Raw genomic sequence first — 26,811 nt, 5'->3', positions numbered from 1 at the left:
TTAACCACTGGACTTCTAGGGAAGTCCCATGGACTCAGTATTTTTAAAATGTCAATTCTTTCAAAGTTGTAGAGTGAAATCCCAGCAGGGGTGGGGTGGGTGCTTGTGGGTGTGAATGTAAATTGATAATCGGATTCTAAAAGTTGGATGGAAATGCAGAAGATCAGAAATAGCTGAAATAACTCTTAGAGAACAGAGTTGAAGGATTTAAACTTCAAGATACCAGGGCTTCTTTTAATGCTAAAGTAATTAAGCACACAGGGACAAATGGGCCAACAGAAAGGAATGGAGTTTAGAAATTGACCCACACGTACACAGACACTTGAATTATGGCAAAAGCAGCACTATAATTCAGTTGGGAAGGGATGGTCTTCTCAGTAAACAGTGCTGGGTAATTGAATATCCACATGGGAAAAAAATTAATCTTTTTCTTAAGGAATTTTTTGATGTGGGCCATTTTTAAAGTTTTTATTGAATTTGTTACAGGATTACTTCTGTTTTATGTTTTTCTGTTTTTGGAAGTCCTGGAAAAAAGTAATCTTGACCCTAACCACATACCATATACAAAAGTCAGTTCCAAAAAAACCCAATCAGTTCCAGTGAGGATGTGGAGAAGTTAGAACCCTCATACACTGCTGGTGGAAATGCAAAATGCTGCAGCCATTTGGGGAAACAGTTTGGCTGTTTCTCAAAATGTTAAGCATGGAGTTACCATATAACCCAGCAATTCCACTCCTAGATGGAAACCCAAAAGAATTGGAAAAGTGTGTCACATAAACCGTTTTACACAGATATTCAGAGTGACATTATTCATAATATCCAAAAAGTAGAAACAACTCAAATGCCCATCAGTTGATGAATGATAAACAAATGTGGCTTAATCTTACAAGGGAATATCATTCAGTTGTAAATAGAAATGAAGTACTTACTCATGCTGCAACACAGATGAGCCTTGAAAACATTATGCTAAGTGAAAGAAATCATAGACAAAAGGTCACAGAACGTATGATTCCATTTATATGGAATGTCCAGAGCCGGCAAATCCACAAGACAGAAAGCAGACTACTGGTTGGTAAGGGCTGGAGGAGAGGAGGGAAAGAGATGCGATTGCTAATGGCCATGGAATTTATTTGTGGCATGATGAGATGTCTGGAACTGAACGGTACACTTTTAAAAGGTGAATTTATCTCAAATTTTTTTTAAAAAAAACAACTCCAGGTGGATTATAGCTCTAAGAATGAGAGATAAGACAACAAAACTTCTGAAAGATAAAAGGAGAATATTTTTATGACTGTGGGTTAGGCAGAGATTCCTTAACAAAACATTAAAAGTACTAATCGTAAAAGAAGAGATTATTTGGAATACTTAAAATTAAGGACTTGTTTTTCTCAAAAGACAAGCCAGAGTAGCAGGTGATATTTGCACTATATGTAACTGACAGAGTACTCATATTCTAAATATCTCCTTTTAAAAATCTCTAACATATCACTTGTGTGGAATCTTAAAAGAAAAAAAAACCAAAACTCAATTTCAGAGAAAGAGAGAATTGAATGGTAGTTGCCAGGGGCTGGGGGAAGCGGGAAATGGAGAGATGGAGGTCAAAGGGTACACACTTTCAATTCTAAGGTTAGTAAGTTCCAAGGACCTAATGTACAGCATGGTGACTGCAATTAATAATACAGTATGATGTACTTGAAATTTGCTGAAAGTAGATCTTAAGCATTCTTACCACATACACAAAAGGAGAGTTAATTATCTTGATCTTGGTAATCATTGCACAAAGTGTATGTATATCACATAATCACCTTGTACACTTTAAATATATGCAGTTAAAGTGTATTTGTCAACTATTCCTCAATAAAGTTGAAAAACGTACTTTAGAAAAACCTCAACAAATCAATTAGAAAAAAGATGATCAACCAGTAGAAAAAATGGCAAAAGACTTGAACAGGTGCTTCAAAAAGAGGCTCGCCAGTAAGCATATTAATTGTCTAGGGAAATGTAAATTAAAATCACAGTATCAGAATGGCTAAAATTTAAAAAGACCAAGAATACCAAGTGTTGGTGAGAACATAAAGTGACTGGAACTTTCAGGCATTGCTGGTAGGACTGGAAATTGGCACAACCAAACTGGAAAACTATCAGACAGTCTCAACTAAAGCTAAACATATGCCTTCCCTTTGATCCAGCAATTCTACGTAGATGCTAGAGAAATGAAGGTGTGTGGCCACCAAAGACATGCACAAGAATGTTCATAGCAGATTAATGAGCAGCAGACCAGTCCTGAGTCATAGAGGGCAGAAGAGTGGTAGCCTTTGTTGGGAAGGAAGAGAGAGCATTGACTGGAAGAGAACCTGAGGAAGCCTTCTGGGATGCAAATAATGTCCCAGGTCATCTTTATAATTTATTTTTTAAATTGAAGTATAAAGGAATTGAAGTACAGCTGCTGATGTCCAGCAAAATGATTCTGTTATATATATATGTCCATATACATATATGAAGATTATATAGTCTTTTTCATATTCTTTTCCAGTCTAGATTATAATAAGATATTGAATATAGTTCCCTGTGTTATATAGTAGGACCATGTTGTTTATCTATTTTATACATAGTAATGTGTATCTGCTAATCCCAAACTCCTAATTTATCCACCACCCCCCCAACCTTTCATGGAGAAGGCAATGGCACCCCACTCCAGTAATCTTGCCTGGAAAATCCCATGGACGGAGGAGCCTGGTAGGCTGCAGTCCATGGGGTCACGACGAGTCGGACACAACTGAGCAACTTCACTTTTCACTTTCATGCATTGGAGAAGGAAATGGCAACCCACTCCAGTGTTCTTGCCTGGAGAATCCCAGGGACGGCGGAGCCTGGTGGGCTACTGTCTATGGGGTTGCACAGAGTCGGACACGACTGAAGCAACTTAGCAGCAGCAGCAGCCACCTTTCGCTTTTGGTAACCATAAGTTTGTTTTCCATATCTATGAATCTGTTTCTGTTTTCTAAATAAGTTCATGTGTATTGTATTTTAGATTCCACTATATATAAGTGATATCATATGATGTTTGTCTTTGTCTGACTTACTTAGTATGATAATGTCTAGGTCCATCCATGTTGTTGCAAATGACAATATTTCATTCTTTTTATGGTCAGTAGTATTCCATTGTGTGAACACAATATCTTCTTTATCCTTTCATCTGTTTTGTTTGTTTTGGAGTATAATTAGTTTACAATGTTGTGTTAGTTTCTGCTGTGCAATGAAGTGAATCAGCCATATGCATACATATTTATCCCTCTTGGACCTCGCTCCCACCTCACCCCCATCCCACCCCTGTAGGTCATCATAGAGCACTGAGTTCATTCATTTGTTGATGGAGAAATGTCCCATGTCTTTAATTAGGCAGTAGGATGTATGTGCTGTGCTGTGCGTAGTCGCTCAGTCATGTCTGACTCTTTGTGATCCCATGGCCTGTAGCCCACCAGGCTCCTCTGTCCATGGGAATTCTTTAGACAAGAATACTGGAGTGGGTTGCCATGCCCTCCTCCAGGGGGTCTTTCCTGGAGAATCGACCGAGGGATCGAACTTAGGTCTCCCACATTGCAGATGGATCCTTTATTGCCTGAGCCACTAGGGAAGCCCTGTAGGGTGTATACCTATGTATAATTTATCAAGCTGTGTACTTGGTCTTTGTGTACTTTACTGTATGAAAGGTATACCTTAAATTTAAAAAAGAGAAAAGGAATGAGGAAAGAAGCAAGGCATGTCCTCACCTTGGCCCACCCATTCCTCATATCCTGAACTGCTTCTTCCACATCACCTCATTGAAGAACTTAGTGTTATATATATGGCCTTTACCTTCTCGGAGTGTGCCTTTATTTTGTCTGCTCAAGGTTTCTATCACTGTGATAGTCATGATGTCCCGCAAGAGGTGTCAGAGCTTTCCATTAATGGGCAATGACCCTTCCCAGGCATAGCATGCTGGCCAGCTTTGCACCCCAGTAGCCCACCAACAACATGAGCCATACCACCCCCAAAATTTTTCTCTGAGGCTCAGCCAAATTTGTCTGACAGCCACCTCTTGCCCAGTGCCTCATGCATAAGGAGATGAACTTTTAGCTATTTTCAAAGATGAAAGCCAACAGATTTTCATGATAAATGGGCCATTTCACCTTCATTTCCCGCAGACAGCTGCTAAGTCTGTCGGACTAGCTCCCACCTTTTCTGACTGCGTTACTTCCGGTAAAACCTGAGACCAACGTTTCCATCTGTTCATCTGTCTGGTGTGGAGAGAATTTTACTGTGACTGGCCAGGAATTGAGAATGTCCTATCTTTCAAAATGTGGGAGATACTAGAGGGTTATGTCTGGTTCATTCAAAACTCTTCCTGTCACTTAAGACTGTACAATTATTTATGCATATAATATTCTCTGGGAAGTAGAAAGTATAGAAAAAACAGGAAGTATCTCCATATGTTTTTAAATAATCATGATTTTTTTTTTCCTGCTAGCAAATAATGCTAAGACATGGCTTTGATTGTGACAAGATGCTGAAATTCTGCTACATGGAAGATAAAGTTGAATCCTTACTAGGCCTCATATATTTAATAGCATACTATGAAAAAAGAAGAGAAGGAAAAATATAGTTCCAGTTAATACAAGTATAGAAAATAATGTCAAGAATATCAGCTTCCCACTTAGCTTAGTCAGATCTTAACATGGTCCCATATTTGCTTTAAATCTTTTTTATATAAATTATAATTATGGCTGAAGTCCCTTGTGGACCTACCCTGCCATTCCTTTCCCTCCATGCCCAGAGGTAATCACTATTCTGATTTTGATTTTATCATTCCCATATGTGCCTTGATAAGTTACATGTGTATGTATCCACAAACTATATAATTTTGTTTTGCAAATGTTTAAACTTTATACAAATGGTACTATACATATCATTTCCCCAGTTGCTTTTTTTTGCCTAACATAATGATTTCTGAGATTTATCTGTGTTGATATATGTTGTTTGAGTCACTTATTTTAACTTCAGTGTCATGTTCCATTGCGTGAATATAGCACTGTTTGTTTATCCATTCTGTTGATGGGCACTTAGGTTGTTTCCAATCTTTTGCTTTTACAAACAGTGGGTTCAGGGAACCTTGTTGGACATGGGCAAGAATTTCGTTAAAGGATATGAGTACTGTGACACACGTTATACACAAATTCCACCAGGAAATAGTACTGAAATTCCTCCAAAGTGCTTCAACCAGTTTATACCCTCATCCTAAGTGTGAGTTTCATTGCACTATATGCATGCCAACACTTGATATTTCGACCTTTTTACTTTTGCCTTTCTGATGAGTACAAAATGATACACAGTTGTGGCTTTCATTTGTGTTTACTGGATCACTAGTAAAATTAAGTATCAGGAGCCTGGCGGGCTACAGTCTGTGGGGGTTGTAAAGAGTCTGACGCAACTGAGCATTCACACACATCATTTCACAGTCCTTATGAGCACCTGAGTCTCCACTTTTGTGAGGTGCCTCTTCAAATCTTTACCCTACTCTTGGTATTGTTGTTACTGGGGTTGCTGTTCTTTTTCTTACTGATTTTCAGGAATCAGATCTTTTCAAATTTTTAACCTGTTATCTACATATCTTTGGCAAAGTAGCTGTTAAGATCTTGGGCCCATTTTTCAAAGAACTAAACAGACATTTCTCCAAAGAAGACATACAGATGGCTAACAAACACATGAAAAGATGCTCAACATCACTCATTATTAGAGAAATGCAAATCAAAACCACAATGAGGTATCATTTCACACCAGTCAGAATGGCTGCTATCCAAAAGTCTACAAGCAATAAATGCTAGAGAGGGTGTGGAGAAAAGGGAACCCTCTTACACTGTTGGTGGGAATGCAAACTAGTACAGCCACTATGGAGAACAGTGTGGAGATTCCTTAAAAAACTGGGAATACAACTGCCATATGACCCAGCAATCCCACTGCTGGGCATATACACCGAGGAAACCAGAATTGAAAGAGACGCGTGTACCCCAATGTTCATCGCAGCACTGTTTACAATAGCCAGGACATGGAGCAACCTAGATGTCCATCAGCAGACGAATGGATAAGGAAACTGTGGTACATATACACAATGGAATATTACTCAGCCATTAAAAAAAATACATTTGAATCGGTTCTACTGAGATGGATGAAACTGGAGCCCATTATACAGAGTGAAGTAAGCCAGAAAGAAAAACAACAATACAGTATACTAATGCATATATATGGAATTTGAAAGATGGTAACGATAACCCTATATGCGAGACAGAATAAGAGACACAGATGCATAGAACAATTTTATGGACTCTGAGGGAGAAGGTAAGGGTGGGACGTTCTGGGAGAATAGCATTGAAACGTGTATATTATCATATGTGAAACAGAACACCATTCCATGTTCGATGCATGAGACAAGGGCTCAGGGCCGGGGCAATGGGATGACCCAGAGGGATGGGATGGGGAGGGAGGTGGGTGGGGGGTCCAGGAAGGGGAACACATGTAAACCCATGGCTGATTCATGTCAATGCATGGCAAAAACTATTACAATATTGTAAAGTAATTAGCCCCCAACTAAAATAAATAAATTTATAAAATGAGGAAAAAATTTAAAAAAAAAAAAAAAAAAAAAAGATCTTGGGCCCATTTTTTATTTGGATTGTTTTCTTATTGCTGAATTTTTCTTTAAAAATCTTTGTATGTTTTAGATAACAGTCCTTTATAAGATGTATCTTTTGCAAATACTTTCTCTTAATCTGTGGCTTACCTTCTCACCCCCTTGACATTGTCTTTTGGAGAGCAAACATTTTTCATTTTAATGAAGACCAGTTTATCAGCTATTTCTCTAATGGATCATGTCTTTGGTTTTTTTTTAATTCATTTATTTTTTAATTGAAGGATAATTGCTTTACAGAATTTTGTTGTTTTCTGTCAAACCTCAACATGGATCAGCCATAGGTATACATATATCCCCTACCTTTTGAACCTCCCTCCCATCTCCCTCCCCATCCTACCCCTCTAGGTTGATACAGAGCCCCTGAGTGAGTTTCCTGAGACGTACAGCAAATTCCCATTGGCTATCTATTTTACAGATGGTAATGTAAGTTTCTAATAGGTCATGTCTTTGGTGTTATATATAAAAAGTTATCACCATACCCAAGGTCATCTAGGGTTTCTCTTATGTTACCTTCTAGAAGTTTTATAGTTTTGTGTTTTACATTTAGGCCTATGATCCATTTTGCGTTAGTTTTTGTGAAGGGTGAAAGGTCTATGTCTAGATTCCTTTTTCCTTTTCCTTTTTTTTTTTTTTTTTTTTTGCATATGGATGCTCAGTTGTTCAAGCACCATTTGCTGAAAAGACTTTCTTTACTCCATTGAATTGCCTTTGCTGCTTTGTGAGTGATCAGTTGACTCTATTTGTGTGGACTGTATTTGTGATTGTATTTCTGGGCTTTTTCTTCTGCATAATTGATCTGTTTGTCCTTTCACCTGTACCGCACTGTCTTGATTACTTTATTATAAATCTTGGAGTCAGTATCTTGGGACTTCTGGTGGTCCAGGCAGATTTTTAACTACTGGACCACCAGGAAGTCCCAAGATACTGATGTTTAAATTTGGCTTAATCTCCTACACCCTCTCTAGCATCCAGAGAAATCCAAAATAGAGCAGTATGGAGTTACCATTTTTTGCCTGTTCAATAAGCAGAAATTTTTAAGACATTTGTAAGGTTCTTCATACATATCCTGAACTGCTTTCTAAATGGAATTCAGGGGACATGGGTTTGATCCCTGGTCTGGGAAGATTCCACATGCCATGTGGCAACTAAGCACGTGCACCACAACTACTGAGCCTGAGCTCTAGAGCCCTTGAGCTAGAACGAGAAGCCACTGCAATGAGAACCCCACACACCGCAGCGAAGGACAGCCCCCTGCTCAAGGCAGCTAGAGAAAGTTCACACACGGAAGTAAAGACCCAGTGCAGCCAAAAGTTAAAATAAATGAAAAGTTTTTTTTAAATATCAAGAAAACGTTATTTATCAGCATGAGTACACTAGGTGTTGTGCCCATGTTTAGGGGGCTGGTACTATTCTGTTCTCCTCCCTCAGCTACTGCTGGACACACACTCCCTGAAGATGGTCCTGCTTGATCTGCCTTCCATCGGCTCTCAGGTGGTGAGGAAAGCCCCGGCCAGTTACACCAAGATCGTGGTGAAAGGCATGACCCGCGCGGAGATGATCCTCAAGGTGGGACTTGTGTCTTCTATAGGGTTTCAGTTAAAAGGGCCTAGTTACCTGATCACTATTCCAAACAGTACTGAGTACTAGTCTCAAAAAACACACGTTAGACCTTATTCCCATCAGTCCCAAAAGATTGTCTGCATTCTTTGGCTGGACCAGTCTTTGGCCTCATCAGCTATTGTTGAAAGTCTGTACAGTGTTGCTGGGGGGGTCAGTAATTCTGTCTGACAAATGCATTCTTTCTTGCAATGGGATTCTCTTGTACTAAGATTTGGCCAAGATTGGAGGCTGGGTGGCATTGTCACTCAATCAGCATCCAGTCAGGCTCTCTCTACTCTGCTTCTCTCTGTTTCCCAGCTGTCAGTTCCTCCCATTCTTGGCTTTCTCAGCTCTGCCACTTTATAGGGACTTCGAACAAGTGTCGCATTATTGATTCTAATCAGCAAATGGTTTTCTAAAGCCCCATTTAGCAAAATATATGTGGGGTGATGATGCTAAGAATGTCTGGAGCCTTGAGCTCCTGCATCTGATTTCCACCTGGACTTGTCGAGTGGAGAGGGAGCCTACTAGGGGAGGGGAGAGAAGGCTGGAGAACAAATGGAGCCATCAGGGGATGCTCTTAGAAGGCCAGGGCCTCCAGGCCCTTCAGGTCAGTCTGCAAGCAGAATGGCTCAAATGATGGAGGAGTGGGAAGTCACGGTGGGCCCTGACATGGGTGGACCGGGCGAGGGGCCTCCACAGATCTTGGGCTTTGACCTAAGGAAACTGAAGGCAGCCTAATCCATTTCTTCCCCAGCTGGTTTACTCTCCATGAGGGAGAGCAGGGTTTGGAGAGAATTTCTGAGTGCGTTCTCGTTGCCACTTTGAGTTGTATTCTCAGAAATCCAAAACCAAACCAGACTACTGGAGGAAGAAAACCGGACCCCCACACTGAAAACCAAATGACTATGAACATGAGGGTTTCGATGCCAGGGCTCTCCTGCTGATGGTACCTGAAGTTGTTGTTGTTGTTTAGTCCCTGAGTCGTGTCTGACTCTTTTGAGACCCCATGGACTGTAGACCACCAGGCTCCTCTGTCCATGGGATTCTCCAGGCAAGAATCTTGGAGTGAGTTGCCATTTCCTCCTCCAGGGGATCTTCCTGACCCAGGGGTCACCTGCATTGACAGGTAGATTCTTTACCAATGAGCCATCAGGGAAGCCCTGGTGTATGAAGTGGATGTAGTTAAATGAAGTTCCCGATTTTAAGTCTTGGAAACACTGAGGCTGTTGTGGGGTTTTTGTTCTTGAGAAAATCCACTTAACTCGCTGCTTTTTGAGGCCATCCCTTGGGAACCAGGGCTTCCCTTGTGGCTCAGCTGGTAAAGAATCCGCCTGCACTGCAGGAGACCTGGGTTCTATCCCTGGATTGAGAAGATCCCCTGGAGAAAGGAAAGGCTACCCATTTCAGTATTGTGGCCTGGAGAATTCCATAGACTGTATAGTCCATGGGGTCGCAAAGAATCGGACACAACTGAGTGACACTTCACTGGGGAACAAGGATATGTCAGGACAGAAGGAGCAGGTACCAGAAACCCAGGAAATGTCCCATACAGGGGACCCTCCAACACAGTGTTTCCTGTGGTCTTGATATTTTAAAAAAGACACCTGGAACTCCTTCCCAGGCCCTATGAATTAGAATCTTCGGAGGAGGGACATAGGAATCTGTACTTTAAAAGCAATTCAGGTGACATTTTTGATCTAACAAATTTAGGAAGCACTGTGTTGTTATTGAGTCGCTAAGTCATGTCTGACTCTTTGCGACCCCATGGACTGCAGCACACCAGGTTTCCCTGTCCTTCACTATCTCCCGGAGTTTGCTCAAACTCATGTCCATTAAGTCAGTGATGCCATCCAACCATTTCCTCCTCTGTCGCCCCCTTCTCCTCCTGCCCTCAATCTTTCCCAGCATCAGGGTCTTTTCCAATGAGTCGGCTCTTCACATCAGGTGGCCAAAGTATTAGAGCCTCAGCATCAGTCCTTGCAGTGAATATTCAGAGTTGATTTCCTTTAGGATTGACAGGTTTGACTGGAAGCATTGCTGTAACTGAATGCTGCGATGAAACAGGCTGTCAGGACGTTTCTGTAGAAGATGCTCCGCTGCCTCGGATCATAAGCGTTACTGGCAGGCCTGACTCTCCTCTCTCCCTCACAGGTTGTGATGGCCCCTCACGAACCGTTGGTGGTATTTGTGGACAACTACATCAAGCTCCTGACAGACTGCAACACAGAAACCTTCCAGAAGATCCTGGACATGAAGGTGAGCTCAGCATCTTGTTCTGTCCCTGGGCACATCCTTCTCACACTCCTGTGATTCACTGGGGGGTGGAATATGGGCCCCTGGGGGGCTTCCTCAAAGTGCCCCTGCTGGGCCCAGGCTGCAAGAAGCCATTTGAGGAGGGGGAGCCAGGGCCCGTGAGCATGCCCCCCATCACCTCCTGATGGTGGGGAGCCGGGCTTGGCGGGGCTGTGAGGAGAGGAGGCGGCCCTCCCACATCCTACTGCCTGGCCACTTGCCCTCTTAGCCCCTTCTCTCCTCTCCTTTTGCCTTTTCTTCCTCCCCTGCTTCTCTCCCAGGCTACTACCCAGGGCTGGTATCTCCCCTGGAGAAAGCGCTAATCCTCAGCCCAGTGAATGCCAGATACTGCACTTGCCCTTGGGTCCCTGGGGGCCACACCTGCCATCACCCTCCTTTGTCTCCACCTCAGGGGCTGAAGCGGAGCGAGCAGAGCAGCATGCTGGAGCTCTTCCGCCAGAGGCTCCCCGCCCCGCCCTCAGGGCCCGAAGGCTCCAGCTCCCTGTCCCTCCTGGCTCCAACTCCAGAACAGGAGTCCTCGCGCATCCGCAAACTGGAGAAACTGATTAAAAAGAGACTGTAGGAGCGCCCAGGGGGTGCTTTTCCCCCTGGCTGGTGAGCCACCCGCAACCCGGATCCCCAGATGCCCCTCACATCTCCTGTGCTCCCCGGACCCTCAGATCATCAGTCTTAAATCTTCCTGGGATGTTTGGGTCATTCCTGGGTCGCTCTCATGCCTTGTCTTAATTCCTGCCCTAATGGGAGAAGCCAAGTAAGGACTGGAGGCAATCTCTGAACTCCTGTAGCAGAGGCCACAGAGGGTGAAGAAGGTTCCCAGGCTTCACTGGCTGTTCCCCAGCTGCTCCCAACTGGTCCAGTTGTCACTGACTCTGCAGCCTCGGCCGCACAGTCCCGCCCTCTGTGACTGTAGCCCTGTTCCCTTCCCTGCTCTGTCCTAGCACTATGGGCCAGAGAGCTGGGTTCTCACCGCTTCCCCCACCTGCAGCTGTTGGAGGTGCCCTCTGCAGCCAGACCCCTAAGAGATGTCATCTGGGCTTGGCTCTAGGGCTCCAGTGATGAAATGGCAGATGATAGATGTGGCAGAAGAGAGAGGTGTGGCTTTAGCTGAGCCCTATGAAGAAAAGATGGCTAAGTAAGAAAAGGGCAAAGGGACTTCCCTGGTGGTCCAGTGGTTAAGACTGTGAGCTTCCAGTGCAGGGAGTGTAGGTTCGATCCCTGGTCGGGGAACTGAGATCCCACGTGCCATGTGGCCAAATAAGAAAATAAAATAGAGGGAAGTAAACCTTGCAGCCAAAAAAAAGAAAAATGCAGAAAGAGTAGGGAGGAGTATGGCGGGTCACCCGGGCAGCTCAGTCAATAGATTTCCCTCTGCCCAGACAGCCATGGTGTTGATCTGGGAAAGTTATCCAGCCCATGCTAATTGAAGTTAATGTTCTCTTCTCACTCCTGAAAGAAGGGGTGACGGGCCCATCTCCAGGCAGCCACTTCAGCGTCTGTCGTCGGCCCAGGAAGCTGGAAACGCCAGTGGACTGCCACACCTGGTTCTTGTCACTCTCGCTGTTTACGGATCCACACTTCTTTTTGTGGATCGCTCACAAGGAGTCACTTTCTCGACACCTCCATAATGGCATTGAGATGTCAAGGCACTGTTTCCCCTTCACCACCACCAGTCCCAGGTGGTCATAGCCAGAGAAGTTGCTTTCTTGATTTATTACACTGTCAGTAATCTCCAAGGAGCGAACAGATGTCAGTCGGAGTTATGTTAAGTGTCTTGCTGATGGGAGCTGAATGCTGTGTGTATATCCTGTACAGACAGAGCCTGTCTCTCAGCTGGGGGTCTGCATCAGCATCACCTGAGGCCCTTTTTATTTTCATAAGTACAAATGCCTGGAGATTGTGAATCAGTCAGTCTGAAAGTCTGGAGTAGCGCCCAGCATACAGTTGAAAAGTTCCATTATGATTATAATATTTACTCCTTGTGAAGAACCATTATGATGGGAACTCGCTTTATTGAAGATTTCCTACTGCACATTTTCACAAATGGGTATTTTTTCTGACTGTAAGCAAGTGTAATTACTGTACAATTGAGCTGGTACCCAAACAGTAAAGATGTTTTTTGCTCATAGCCAGCATCTTGAATTTTGAGTTTGTGTTGATGGAGGGACCATGGCAGAAAGCATGCTGTCCCCATCCCGACTAGGATTCTCCATTGTTTTGATGACTAAGCCCTAAACAGAAGATTTATTTATTATTGTCACTTTGAAATAATATATATAAAGGAGCCCTCATTGATCAAAACAGTAGCTAACAACTCTGCTATTCAGCTAAATTAGATATTCTACTGGTTCTTTCCCTCTACTTTCTCTAGACTTCAAAAAAAAAAAAAAGAAAACTTTGAGGTCACCTTATGTTGTTAAATAAATATTGGTAATTTATAATTGATAAAGAGTTCTCTGCTGTCTTTACTATGGCCAGACTTCCGGATTGCTGGTTAGAGGTGCTCAGGCTGGAGAAAGTTCTGTTTGGATCATAACAGGGAAGTAGGAACCACCACGGACAGGGTGTCTTGACCTCCAAACTCAGTTCTGGGAATTGAAGCAACTATCACCACACCTCCTTCTCTTGAAGAACAAAGACCCAGTACCCAGGGCTTTGTCCACCCCACCAGAAAAGGGTGCCGACTTTCTCATGCCTCAGGTGGCTCCTCGGTACAGACAGAACAAGACTGAAAGTCGACTTCCAAGGACCAGTGTGACAGTGATGGGCAGGCAGGGTGAGTGAGCAGGAGAAATGGGGGATGTGATAGCAGCCCACCCTGAATTGCTGTTGGACGAGGAACCCTAGTCCCCTGTTTATGGAACGCCAGAGAAAATGCCAGAAGTTCACAGCTGGAAATGAAATTCCTCTCGCTAGCAAGAAAAATCTCCAAAATAACCAGCTTGCTTGAGGCTGAAACCAAGTGTTTCACACTTCTTGTCCTCTCCAAGTCAGATCGCTAAAAATAAAATGGTTAGGACTGCACTGGGCCATTTAAACAATAGTCCTGGAAACGCAGACACACGAGATGCTGGCATGCAGAAAGAATACTGTGACATTTTATACAGTAAAGATAATTTTCCAGTCTCAAATTCCAATATGTATCAAAATAGATAAGCCGCTCCCCCTTCCCCAGACCCTCAAGGTTCTGTACCTTTGGGAGATACTGATCTGCTGAAAGTAAAGGGATTGCCTTTTTGTCTAAATATCATTCCTTTTCCCCATCTGGAAGTGATTTCTTGGTGCATTATTGGAGCATAAAATATTACAGTTAATTAAGGCATTACTGGATGTCACTTGCTAGGATGTATTTCCTTACTGTTGACAGAAAACAGAACGGACTATAGTAAAAAAATTAGCACGCCCAAGAAGCCTGGGCTCCCCTCTCAGCATCTGCCATTCTCCCTGGTGAAGATGCACTACTCTCCTGACAGCTTGAGGAAACAGAGCCCAGAACCAGACCGTGGTGCTCATGGGCAAGGTCCTGGCACATCCAAGGGTGGGGAAACCCTCTGTGAATAGGTATAAACATCCTGCTTCTGATTTGGAAGCCTCCTTGTGCTCCAAATTCCTATCCCATTGACTTGCCCTCCTCCGCCTTACGGTTCCAATCTCAACCTGCTTCTCCATGTAATTGCCGGCAGCCGTCTGTCCTGTGCACAGTCAGTCCATCCAGTTTCCTTAATAGCTGGGTGGACATTTTGCAGTGAACTTCTGAGGAAGGCTGATGTTCCCCTCAGCCCTGGAAAATCCATGGCAGTTATTCCGTTAGGTTGGCTTTGAGATCATTCCCTAGTTCCCATTCTTTTTTTTCCACCAGCTCCCCACTTTTATAGCGTAGCCAGAAATCAGTCTGATGAGGAAAGAAACCTTTCTGTATAACCCACGCGGAAGAACATGGCCAGATGACTGACCTCCCAGATTCTCTTCCTTCTTGCCTGCATAACCAGGTAAGCAGTGGCATATGAAGAATGTCCATTTGAAACAAAAGCCACAACCTTCCTGGTGGCCCAGTGGTTAAGACTTCTTTCAATACACGGGGGTGGTGGGGGAGAGGTTGGTTTGATTCCTGGTGGAGGAGCTAAGATCCCAGGTGCCTTGAGGCTAAAACACCTAAACATAAAACAGAAGCAACATTGTAACAAATTCAAGACTTTTTTTTTTAAGCAGTTTTTAGTATCTCTGAACAGGGGTATAATTACCAGCGTGATGAAGGTCACACGAGAGCCAGCTGCACACGCACCCTCTGTGAGCCACAAGGCTGTGTGAAACGTGACCTCCTCGTTGTCACTCACCAGGCCTGGACCCCAAGTGGCTGACCTGACCGAATGGCAGGTGGCCATAGAGTTTGCTCTGTCCCTGGGCTCACTCAAACAGGAGTGAGCCCAGGTGACATCACAGCCTGCCCCTGGGTGCAGGCCGCATCTGCAGCAAGCACCGGAATGTCAAGCCTTTGCCTTTTTAGGTCCTGCTGGTGAGATCCGACATCCTCAGGAATGTTAAAAGGCTCTCCATCCTCTGTTCCCCTTGCCCTGGCAGCAGCTGTTTCCGTAGCATTTAGGGATAAACCTGCAGACGCCGAGAGAAAGAACTTCCTCCCTCCCGGGTGGTGTTGGCTGGGCTGCCTGTTATGGAAAATGTGGCAAGTTTCCTCTGAATGCAAATCAGAAGGGTTGCCAAAGGCTTCCATCCAAAAAACTGTCTTTAAATATGGTGTCCAGTGTCCACAGAAACTCATTTCAACTGGCCATTCCTGGCAGGGACAAAATTCCTGCCTATACTTCTTTTTTTTTTTTTTTTTTGACCTTCAATGCCCAAAAAACTCTAAGCAAGATTATCTTGGGACAGGCAGACCTAACAGGGAAGCCAGAAACTCACCAGCCCTTTGGATGGTTTCACAGTCACCTTTCAAAAGATGTTCAGACCTTTCCCAAGGCCAGGGGAATCTTTGTAACCAGGCCCTCTCAATCCCCTTGGGGGCTACTGATAACAGAGAATGCTGGGCAATAGAGTGATAGGAAAACCTGTAAACGCTTTGCCCCCTAAGAATGTTTATCACTGTCTGAGAGCTCTGGTAGCCTCTGCTCAGTGATCAAATGGAATTTGCACAATGGCCATGACCTAGGGCCGCCTCCTGTTTGGGGTAATTTTTCAACACATAGGAAATTAAGAACAGCTTCTTGACAAAACTTCCCTTTGCTTCTGGGGCCAAGAAAAGTATTTACCAAGTGGGCTGCAACTTTTAGGTCCACCAGGTAAAACAGTAGAGATAAACTCCAGCTTCTTCTGCTCACTTGCTCTGTGCGGATGCTCTGCCTTCTCAGGCAGAGGGAAAGCACATCGCCTGCTGAAGAGACCACATTCGACAGAATTCTGCACAGACTGCAGTCCTGTGTTTGGGCCACCTGTGGCTGCCAATGAAAAACACTTGAGCAGGCAAATGGAAAAGTAGCCAACGTTGTGTAAAGAAAACATGAGCTCACACACAGACACACGTACACACGCACACACACACCCCCCAACCTCATACCCATGCCCTGCTGCAGCCCTGACACTGCTCTCAACCAGTCCAAAGTATTGGCCCCTCGGCTGGCTGACTGGCTATGTCATCCAAGGAGGGCACTGATGGGTCATAAAGTCCTAGTTGATGTAGCCCGGGGCTTTAGGTGCAGCCTGGCTACTGTTTGGCATGCAAATAAGATCTGGTTGTGAATGGGGCTGAGAGATCCAGGCCCTTCAGGGCTATTGGGTATCAAGGGAACTGAGTATTTACTGCCTCCTAGATAGTTTAGAGACCTCATTGGATCAAAAAACCCCTGTTAAGTGGGCATGATTTATGGGTGTGGACCTGGAGGCCTGGGGAGCAAATGACGTGCCCAAGGCTGTAAGACTCCTGAGGAGGCAGAGCCAGGATTTGGCTCAAGTCTCATTCCATCACCAGGCTCTGTGCAATACACCAGTGCTTGTCACATATATGAGACCCAACTTTACGTAGGATTCTCGCTCTACAAACAGATAAAGTGTTTTATTAACGTATTTTGTGAGTTCAAATATCTTTCAAAGCAAATCCGTGAGAACACTGAAACTATTTCAGTTAAATAGAAAGCATTTCAAAGCTAGGTTATGGGTGTCAATTTATCCATAACCGTAACTTTAAAAAGTTTTCTATTTAACTGTCCCTGGGGATGCAAAGAGTCAGCCATGACTGAGCACACATTGGCAATTTATATGCATCAACCCCAGCATCCAGTTATTTCTGTGTTTTGCTTTGGTTGCATAGAATAGAGAAATCTTGATTTAATCCAGCTAACAATTTGCAAACAGTATCAGTTTTTGTTTGTTCTCTTCAAGTCTTCACTGAATTTGTTACAATAGTGCTTCTGTTACATATTTTGGTTTTTTGGCCACAAAGCATGTGGGATCTTAGTTCCCAGACAAGGGGTCAAACCAGCACACCCTGCATTGGAAGGTGAAGTCTTTGCCACTAGACCCCCCAGGGATGTCCCTCAGTTTTTTTTTCACTCTCCTTCCAATCCCAGATATTCTTTGGTTACCCAGATGTGACAAGGTCTCTTTATCCTAAGGTCTACACAGACAGAACAGCCTTGACAGGGCAGGTTAATACACCAAGTGTCTGTAAAATCTCAACATTTACACCAGTAACACATTTGAGGATGTGTGTTATTACAGTTTAGAATGTTTTGTCATTAGAACAGGCTTCAAGTATGCATTCTTAAAGGGAAGTTAGAATCAAAGCTTTGTGTGGAGCTCCTTCGCCCCTCAAAATATCTCAAGAATTCCAGGTTCCCCAGAAGTCAGTTTGGAAGCTGCAGGCCCTCATCAGGGGCTGCCGTGCAAAGGGGAGGGGGCATTTGGCAGGGTCACCTTTGTACAGGAAAGAGTACCTTTCATCTGAGGTCCACCACCCACTCAGCAACACCCCTGAACTGTCACCCAGATCCTGTTTGAGTCTCGCTGGAGGCCACCACCTGGATTGAGCCTTGCCGCCCTTAGAAGTCGGAGATCAGAGAGCAGGGCACCCCTGGTGCAAGGCAGCTGTGTTCTGAGAAGAAAGCAGTGCAACCGGAACTGGGAGGAGGGGGCTTGGGCAACACTTGAAAGGAAGCCTGTCCTCAGGAAACGCCCACAGCCCCAGATCTTACACCTGAGGCCTCACACGTCTGTGCACGCAATGCTTCCCCACCCTCTCAGGACTTGAAATATAGAAACGATGACATGTGAGACTCCCTGGCCTCACCAGGGACTCTTGGGGCTGGATCGATGGGCTTCAGGGTTGGGTGGTATGTGGGTTTATCTGCTTCTAGAACTTCGGTCAGATTTCCTCATGTGACAGTTGGGAATCTGAGGCCTCAGGAGTTCCAGTCAGGAACTTGGGCCCCACTATGCAAGAACACTGGCAACGTCCAAACCACCCTTGTTGTACCCACTTTCCATTTGCTGCTCCACTCCGCCTGGCTGTCCTTCCCTGGGGGCCCCACCCCCTCCCCTTCCTCCCTACCCCCGTTCCCACCAGCTTCCTCAGAGTTTGTCCTCTTTTCTGTTCTGCCTGCAGAAGTGAACAGGGCTATCATGCTTTCCTTGATCCTGCCACCCCCTAAGCCTCCCCGTGCCACTTCTCTTGTGGTCTTTGTTACCATTTCCAGCAAGAGGTTACAGCCACCACCACCGTCCCCTATGGGCATGCCTCTTATTCAGCATACATCTCAACTACTTTCCAGAAACTTCTCTGGAAGGACAATCTTCTTGCTGCACTTTCATCCTCTTTGCCCTCTCGGTTGATTTGGTGAGTCCTCCCCACCCCTGGGAATCCTCCCCTCCCTGCTTCCATGCCTGGCTTTCCTGGCTCCCATCAAACGTCTCGGTCTCCGTCACTGACTCTTCCCTCCTTCCAAATCTTGACCGCCCGTGTCAAGCCCCAAGGTCTTAGGCCCCACCATGGTTTTCACTCCAGATTCCTTCAGAGAACTTTCCTGCCCATCACAGTCATAAACACCAGCTATGCCTTCTGAGGTTTCTCAGATTTTTAGCCTTTGTCTGCCACACCCCCTTCAGCTGACCCCATTCCACTTGCAGGTCCCACCATCAGTTCTGGGGAGCATCTCCAGGTCCACTCGCCTCCCTTCCTGCAATTCCCCATCTCTAAAGGGGACCACCTTCCTTTCCCAGTTCCTCAATCTCAAGGCCTTAGAGTCAGGCACCCTTTTATTATTCATTTGCACTAAGTCACGTCCAACTCTTTGTGACCCCATGGACTGCAGCACACCAGACTTTACTGTCCTTCATCATCTCCCGGAGTTTTCTAAAATCTCATGTCCACTGAGTCGGTGATGCCAGCCAACCATCTCATCCTCTGTCTCCCCCTTCTCCTCCTGCCTTGACAACTCTCTTTGTCAACCAACATGGTTAGTTAATCCGAAAAAAATTTATTTCTCTAAATGATTATACAAACACTAGTCCCGCAAACCAAGAGAAAATCTTGATTGCCCCAGCAAATCAAGCCTGTCAGTCCCTGTCAGGCCTGGCAGGTGGAGTTTCCGCACAGAGAAGCCCTTCTCCGTGGTCCCCTGGCCAGGCTCACCAAGTTCCTCTTTGCTCTGAGAGTCTGAGAAGGAGCTGGTTTGCTCCCCTAGACCTCCTTTCACTCATGACCACTAACCCTGATGATTCTCGATGTTTCTATACTCAGAGAGGGCAATGGCAACCCACTCCAGTACTCTGCCCTGGAAAATCCCATGGACGAAGGAGTCTGGTAGGCTGCCGTCTATGGGGTCACACAGAGTCGGACATGACTGAAGCAACTTAGCAGCAGCAGTTTCTATACTGATGCTATAGAAATAATAGCTTAAAGAAACAGCATAGGTTTCTTCACCTTATAAAATATTGCAATAGTAATATTTATTTTTAAAGTACATAATATGAGTATTCATGTTAATAAGTTTAAACAATATAGAAATATATATATTGAAGGTGCTACACTCCTTCCAGACTTTTTCTATGTCTATACCATGGGGGAAGGGCACTTTACAAACAAAATTAATATTAACCATATTTGCAGATTTTTCTACAGCTAAACAAGAAATCTTGGCCATCTTTTCCCTCAGCATGTATAGAGTTGCTCATTCTTTTTAAGGCTACATGGTGTTTTATAGTTGAGATATATCATCATTCACTTAGCCAGTCTCCTATCAGTATACAAAGAGGTTTCTATTGTTTGGCAGTGAGAAACACATCACCAGTGAAAATCTGTCTGTAAATATCTTTGCTTACACGTGCTCACCTTTTTGTAGGCTACTGTCCTAAAATTGTTCAATTCCCATTTTAGAAAATGAAAGGGCACACACATTTGAAGCATTGGAGCTCTTGCCACAGTGCCCTCTACAAAGATGGTTTTGCTGCACACTCCCATAGACCACGTGTACGTGTGTAATTTCTTCTCTACATCTTCACGCGCCCTAGGTGTTTTTTCCTGCTTCTTGATCTAGAGGATGTTGTTGCAGCTCTATCTGTAGAAACCCAGCAAGCCTGAGTTCCCCTTTCGTTTCCATTGCACAAAACCAAATGTGAGCCAACCAGTGCTGTGTCTTGCTGCAAGAGAACTTGCCGATTGAGCAGAAGGGCCGCAGCTTCCCTCCTGGTCAGGGCTCCTGGAGAACGTGCTTTGTTGGTTTGCTTTGGAAGCAGCGGTCATCCTTTGTATACATACAGAAGTGATAGTTTGAAATGCAATTGAGCGTCCTTCCTATTCTTTATCTCTGCCCTTTCCCCAGGCTCCATCAGCAAGCAGGGCTCCCTATACGCACTGTTTTCTGGCACTGATGCTATAGAGATAATAGCTTAAATTCTTAGCTTCTGAACTCCTGTAGAAACTGTGAGTAAAGGAGAAAGTCTTGGAAGTCACAAGTTACAAGAATTGTTGGAATGGTGTTTTGCTTTGTTTCTGATCTTTATCCTGAAAGTGGACTTTTGTATTTTAAGAGCCAAAATGCTGGAGGACTTTGCATACAGTCCACACCATCAGCATAGGGACAGTGCATCTTGATATAAACATTTTTTTTCATTTAAAAAAAAAAGAAGTGGGGGGATTTTTGACCAACAGGTATCAATAGGAAAGGACAAACTAGAGTGATATGACTTGGTTTCAAGGCTGGTAGGTCCTGGAGAAGAAATATAGAATCTCGCCACTCTGGACTGAGCCCCAGGATAAGAGAAACCCCCCTAAATTTGAAGGAAATCCTGATGTAGAAGCCTTTGTCTGGCTTCCAGCTATTAACCTGGGAGACTGCAGTCCTCAAAGAGACGTAAGTATTCAACAGCGAGATGGACCCAAGGGCAACACATCTTAGAATTCCTCACACCCCATCATGGAGGGGTGTGTATGATGGCTTCCAAACTCCCTGAGCCCTCAGAAGTAATGAAAGGCCAGCTGGCTGGAAGAGACTTCAGGCTGGGACACCTAGGGTGTAGATTCATGAACATGAAAAGCAGAGGGTGGCAGTCCATGGCCAAGCAGAACCAGTTTCTCCTCAGTAGAGGCTAGAGAGGTAGGAAGATAACCGTGAACCAGGCTCTCACCACCGGCAACCCCATCCTTCCTGCTATGATGTTATGAAAGCCTCCCCAGATGCCACCAGGCAAAAGGGAAGAGAGAGAGCAGTAATTACCCAAGAGCCACTAGTCATTTCCCAGAAGATAAGAACTATACTGTGAGCAAGACACTTTCCCAGGCTTGAGAGAAACTGGGGCCTTAGGAGCTAAATTGAGCACAGAGCATTCACCTTCTGTATGCTATGGTATCATCACAAAACAATATCCATCACAAGTGCCGCTTGACATGCATTTCCAGCCAGGAGCACAGCTGGGCTAAACGAGCCACCCTAACTCTCACTTCCCTTTGTCACCAGTGTGACATCTTTATAGGATGCATGTCCGGGAATGGAGCTAATTGACTCCAGAAGGGATTGAACTTGGGGCCCTTGTCAAGTCTGCAGTAACCTCCACTCAGTGAATCGAAGCCGGGGAGAAAGATGTCCAGGTCCTCAGAGACCTCACGACAGGGCTTTGGTGCTCATCTCCTTCCTTCTTTGCCTGCCTGTTCCTTATTTGATGCTATTATATCAGCATGGTTGTCACTCGCTCCAGACTTCTTCCCCCAAGCCTCCCCTCCCTCTCTCCCCCAGGCTGGTGAAGCTCTCCTTGTGCTCTGCCTCACACACAGTAGGCCCTTGGCAGGTGCTGGTTGAGTGAATGGGTCTAGTGGGAGTGCACACACAAACCCCCAAAACTCTTACTCAGAGCAGATTTTGGTAAACGCTCTCAGCCTTGGGAGTAGAGGTGAAACAGTTTCTGTGGGGCAAGACAAGGGTATCTACTGATAAACAGTCTTCCAATGAGGAACAAAAAGCCCAGATTCCTTAATATTCGTGTGTGATGGAAGGCCCACATGAAGCTCGTATTAACTACTCTTTTTATTACAAGCGTGTAGAACAGATAGGGATTGTGACCTGTCTTAGGGTTTATAAGATGTTAATCCTGACATTCTAGAGACTTCTGCTTCTAACACAGCCAGCTAACAGCAGAAGGTCCTTTCTCAGATGGCAGACAGCCTTGATGCTAAAAAAGGCATCCCTGGAAGTAACAGAGTCTAACCTTTCAGTCTTTGAGAAGCAAGGTGTTGAGATGGGAGTCAGGTGATGTTTGATGGGCATCTGGTGGGGCAGGGCGCTTGGCTGGGACTGAAGTCGAGTAGCCCCATCATTCTCAGGTCCAGGAGCTCTCTTTGCATGTGGAACCAGGGAGTCTTTTAGAGAAATCCGAAGAGAAGGGGCCACAAGGGTAAGCCAAGCTCATGGGAGAGGGATTTGGATCCAAAACGGTTTCTTTTGCTGGCTTGTTTTACTATTTGTCTCTTGGTGCAGCCCCTGCATGGTTCAAGCTGAGACCTAGGGCGGGAGGCAGGCATAAAGGAAGCCGCGCTGTATCAGGACCACCCTATAAACATAAGTAGAAGGAGCGGGAGGCACTTAGCTGCAGATCACAGCACAGCTCCGGCACCTCCGAGCCACGGAGCCCTCCCCCACCACCAGCATAGGCTGCATCGCCCAGGGCTTTGGTACCCACAGCAGTGACGGCTTGGCCACAGCCTCTAAGTGCCTGGTGGAGCTGATGGTGGTCCTGTTGGAGGACACTGTCACCCAACTTAGCAGAGCCAAAGGCTGGGGCAGTGGGTTCGGGAAAAGAAAAAGAAAATTAATAGCAGGCATCCTGTGTGTATGACCAGATTTATTTAGCAGCATATGAGAGACACCTTCAGAGATTTCCAGAAAGGCTTGTTACTGGTTGGAGTCATCTGCAGAAGTACAAGGCAAGAGTCGATAAAATTCCAGTTAATCACCAACTGATACAGCCTGGAAAACACAAGATGCGTGGAATTTTTCTTTGGTGCTTCTCCGCTCACCTCAAGTTCTTTCTTTACCCCTGGTGAATTTTCAGTAGAGACTCGAAACTGAAAAACATTTCTTCAAAGGCATGTAATTGCCTTCGGCGAGTCTCAGGAGTTCCCAGCAGTACAGAGCTGCAAACTACAGCTGCCTTCGCGGCAGCGTGTTCTGCTTTGAATCTGGGGGGTGGAGAGGAATGCACTTAGGGGCACCGGCTCAGAGGAGGACAGCAGAGCCAATTGCACCCCGTTCCTGGGGCTCCCACTCACCATCCTTCCCCACGCAGCCCTGCAGACCCTAATCCCCCAGAGGTCCTGAACACCACGGAGTCTGGAGGCTGCCTTTGGAGAGTGGCTGAGGAGACTGGCCATTTGTGGCCTGCACATCCTTCTATAGTGCCCTTCAGCTGAGGAACCAAGGGTCTTAACTTCAGTGGCTCAACGAAGGGCTATTTTTCTGGGCTGCGAGTCCTTGTCCGGTGTGAATAAGCGGAACAGAGCCAAGAGTGCAAGTGTACCGATGCCGTTCCAACAAGTCCATGTGCCCCAGCTCTTTTCAAAATTCCATCTGAGTTTTGTTTTTTTTTTAATACCATCTGGGTTTTATTTTGCAGAGGCCACAGCCCTTTTTCTGTGTAACTAGGGAGCATTTGGGAGAATAGCTCTCAGCGTACAAATAGGAGGCCTCGAGGGTGGAGCCTGTATTTGACTGGAGTCTCCAGGTCCCCCATTCAGGGGTCACCGGCCTGACTCCACCCCAAGCTGCATTTGGTTGTCTGGGTGAGCATTGCCACGTGGGCTGGGCCAGACACCACCGCCCCACCTGACCTGGTGGTCTCACAGGTGAGAGGTCAGAAAAGGAGCCAGCCTGTTTCCGCAGGCACACTTCTCTCTGCAGTTGCCAAGCTCTGGCACCCTTGACCTCTGTCTGGTTCAGGCCACCTTTGTGAGTCCCAGGGGCACAGAGTATGAACTAACCTTACCAACATGTGTGCACAGACACCTATGGGTTTGGGTTGTGTCAGTACATCTTTTTAATTCAGTTCCTTTCTTTATTGACTATGGCAGGTCCCTGTCAATGCTCTCTGAAACCAGTAACCTTAATTTTTTTTTTTATGTTATTATTTGTAGATTCTTTTGTTTTTGACTGCAAGCAGAACTTCCCTGACCAGGGATCGAACCCATGCCTCCTGAAGTGGAAGTGTAGGGTCTTAACCACTGGACCACCAGGGAAGTCCCCCCAAACCTTAATCTTAAAATACTTAAGGAAACAAAATAAAGTCCTATTTTTTTAAGCATTTTGGTTGACACGGGTACATATGAAGGCAAGGGGAGACCTGGTTCAGTACTAAGGCAAAGCCATTGCATGGTGAATCCTGGAGCCCAGAGACCCAGGGGGTTGGACCTGCAAGGTGCCTGGGCCCCAAAGCATGTGCCAGCATGCTGGAGCCGGCAGTGTTTTTTAATCCACTGTCTGGCTGGGTTTACTGAAGACAAACTGTTCCAAAAACAATAAGCAGCAGCCGTTGTGGGGGTCCCGCTCTTGTCTGACTCAACTCCCATTCGGGCATTAGCTTACTTTGGTGGAGAAAAAGGGAAAATGCAGCACTGGCATTCACTGTGACTTGGCTTTGTTCCTCAGACCCTGCGGGGAGAGGCCTCAGGCCAGGAGCCAAGTCCTATGAGGACACTGGTCTGCGTGATCCAGGCGGGGGCGATGGCCACTCTGAAAGGACAGCTTTGAGAAGAGGCCACTCTTTAAGCAGGGTCCATGCTGTCATTTTGTAAAACTCACCCCTGATTTCTAGATGTAGCCCAGATGCTTCTCAAAAGAAGGCCTGTCTTTGAAACTGGACCAGAAGGGGGTAAAGTGAAATCCGTTGTCTTTCCCAAGCTTTGGTTAGAGATTTTTTTTTTAACTTTTTATTATATATCATATGTCAGAATATGGCTGATTAACAATGTTTGATAGTTTCAGGTGCACAGAAAAGGGACTCAGCCAGACATATACATGTACTGTGGTGTTGGAGAAGACTCTTGAGAGTCCCATGGACCGCAAGGAGATCAAACCAGTCAATCTTTTTTTTTTAATTAGTTTATTTTCTATTTTTTAACTTTACAATATTGTATTTGCTTTGCCATACATTGACATGAATCCACCATGGGTGTACATGTTTTCCCCTTCCAGAACCCCCCTTCCACCTCCCTCCCCATCCCATCCCTATGGGTCATCCCGGTGCACCAGCCCCGAGCACCCTGTATCACGTGTCGAACCTGGACTGACGATTCATTTCACATATGATAATTTACATGCTTCAGTGCCATTCTCCCATATCCTCCCACCCTCGCCCTCTCCCATAGAGTCCATAATACCATTCTATTTATCTGTGTATCTTTTGCTGTCTTGCATACAGGGTTACCTTTACCAATTGACTGAATACCATATATATGTGTTAGTATACTGTATTGGTGTTTTTCTTTCTGGCTTACTTTACTCTGTGTAATAGGCTCCAGTTTCATCCACCTCATTAGAACTGATTCAATGTATTCTTTTTAATGGCTGAGTAATATTCCATTGTGTGTATGTACCACAGCTTCCTTATCCATTCATCTGTTGATGGGCATCTAGGCTGCTTCCATGTCCTGGCTATTATAAACAGTGCTGCAATGAACATTGGGGTACACGTGTCTCTTTCAATTTTGGTTTCCTCAGTGTGTATGCCCAGCAGTGGGATTGCTGGGTCATATGGCAGTTCTATTTCCAGTTTTTTGAGGAATCTCCACACTGTTCTCCATAGTGGCTCAAACCAGTCAATCTTAAAGGAAATCAGTCCTGAATATTCATTGGAAGTACTGATGCTGAAGCTGAAACTCCAATACTTTTGCCACCTGATGCAAAGAACTGACTCATTGGAAAAGACCGTGATGCTGGGAAAGATTGAAGGCAAGAGGAGAAGGGGACAACAGAGGATGAGATGGTTGGATGGCATCAATGACTGGATGGACATGAGTTTGAGCAGGCTCCGGGAATTGGTGAAGGACAGGGAAGCCTGGTGTGCTACAGTCCATGGGGTCACAAAGAGTCGGACACAACTGAGCAACTGAACTGAACTGATTCTTCCCCAAACTTCCCTCCCATCCAAGCTGCCACATAACATTGAGCAGAGTTCCTTGTGCTATACAGTAGGTCCCCACTGGTTATCCATTTAAAATATAGCCGTGTGTACATGTCAATCCCAAACTGCCTAACTATCCCTTCCCCACTTCTTCCCCCCTGGTTGATTAGAGTTTTGTTTAAGAAACATCCTTTGGAAAACAATCTGGCATAAGATGTAGGCCAGTGATGAGCCCAGGGCTTGGGGCTCTTCCAGAGGACTACAGCAGATTGCAGTGTGGACTCATGGCTCAGGAAGCATAGCCAGCTTACAGGGTCTGCACTACATGGCTCCCATGAAGTCACAAAACAAGCTCCCTCCCTGCTCTCCCACCCAGGGGGACTCATGGGCAGGTTGAACTCGGATGGTTCCTGTTGTAAGACCCACTGTGCTCATCTCCACCAGGACTGCTGTGAGCTCATGGAGATGAGGGTGCAGGCGGGATGCCCAGGCCTGGCCAGGCTTGTGCCCTCCACATTCTCCTCTGTGCCCAAGCAGCTTCCAGCCAGATCCAGCTTTTCTTT

The 26,811-nt window shown here is 45.4% G+C and overlaps 1 protein-coding gene and 1 long non-coding RNA gene across 13 annotated transcripts in view; one reads left to right on the top strand and one right to left on the bottom strand.

Moving 5' to 3' along the window:
- Positions 1–25,591, top strand: part of VPS53 (VPS53 subunit of GARP complex) — a 160,757-nt gene extending 135,166 nt beyond the window's left edge. For 5 of the 12 annotated variants that reach the window (XM_081580157.1, XM_081580155.1, XM_081580156.1 and 2 more), the window contains 3 exons: positions 8,153–8,290; positions 10,478–10,582; positions 11,031–12,764. In XM_081580157.1, the coding sequence (XP_081436283.1) occupies positions 8,153–8,290; positions 10,478–10,582; positions 11,031–11,201 (414 nt within the window). In that variant the 3' untranslated portion in view covers positions 11,202–12,764. Of the gene's footprint in view, positions 1–8,152; positions 8,291–10,477; positions 10,583–11,030; positions 13,086–25,104 lie in introns of those variants that run through there. The other 7 variants (XM_081580158.1, XM_081580153.1, XM_081580149.1 and 4 more) reach the window with 3 other exon arrangements.
- LOC145542083 (uncharacterized) lies at positions 13,721–16,251 on the bottom strand. The gene is made up of 2 exons (XR_014079572.1): positions 16,206–16,251; positions 13,721–14,788 (listed from the first exon to the last, which is right to left on the bottom strand). It is a non-coding gene; the product is annotated as an uncharacterized LOC145542083 (long non-coding RNA).
- Positions 25,592–26,811: the final 1,220 nt, after the last annotated feature.

This window comes from Giraffa tippelskirchi, chromosome 3, assembly GCF_054371585.1.
Source record: "Giraffa tippelskirchi isolate mGirTip1 chromosome 3, T2T-mGirTip1v1.2.pri, whole genome shotgun sequence".
Taxonomy (NCBI): domain Eukaryota; kingdom Metazoa; phylum Chordata; class Mammalia; order Artiodactyla; family Giraffidae; genus Giraffa; species Giraffa tippelskirchi.
Note: the sequence above shows the minus strand (reverse complement) of the source record. Positions and strands in the feature narration are given on the sequence as shown.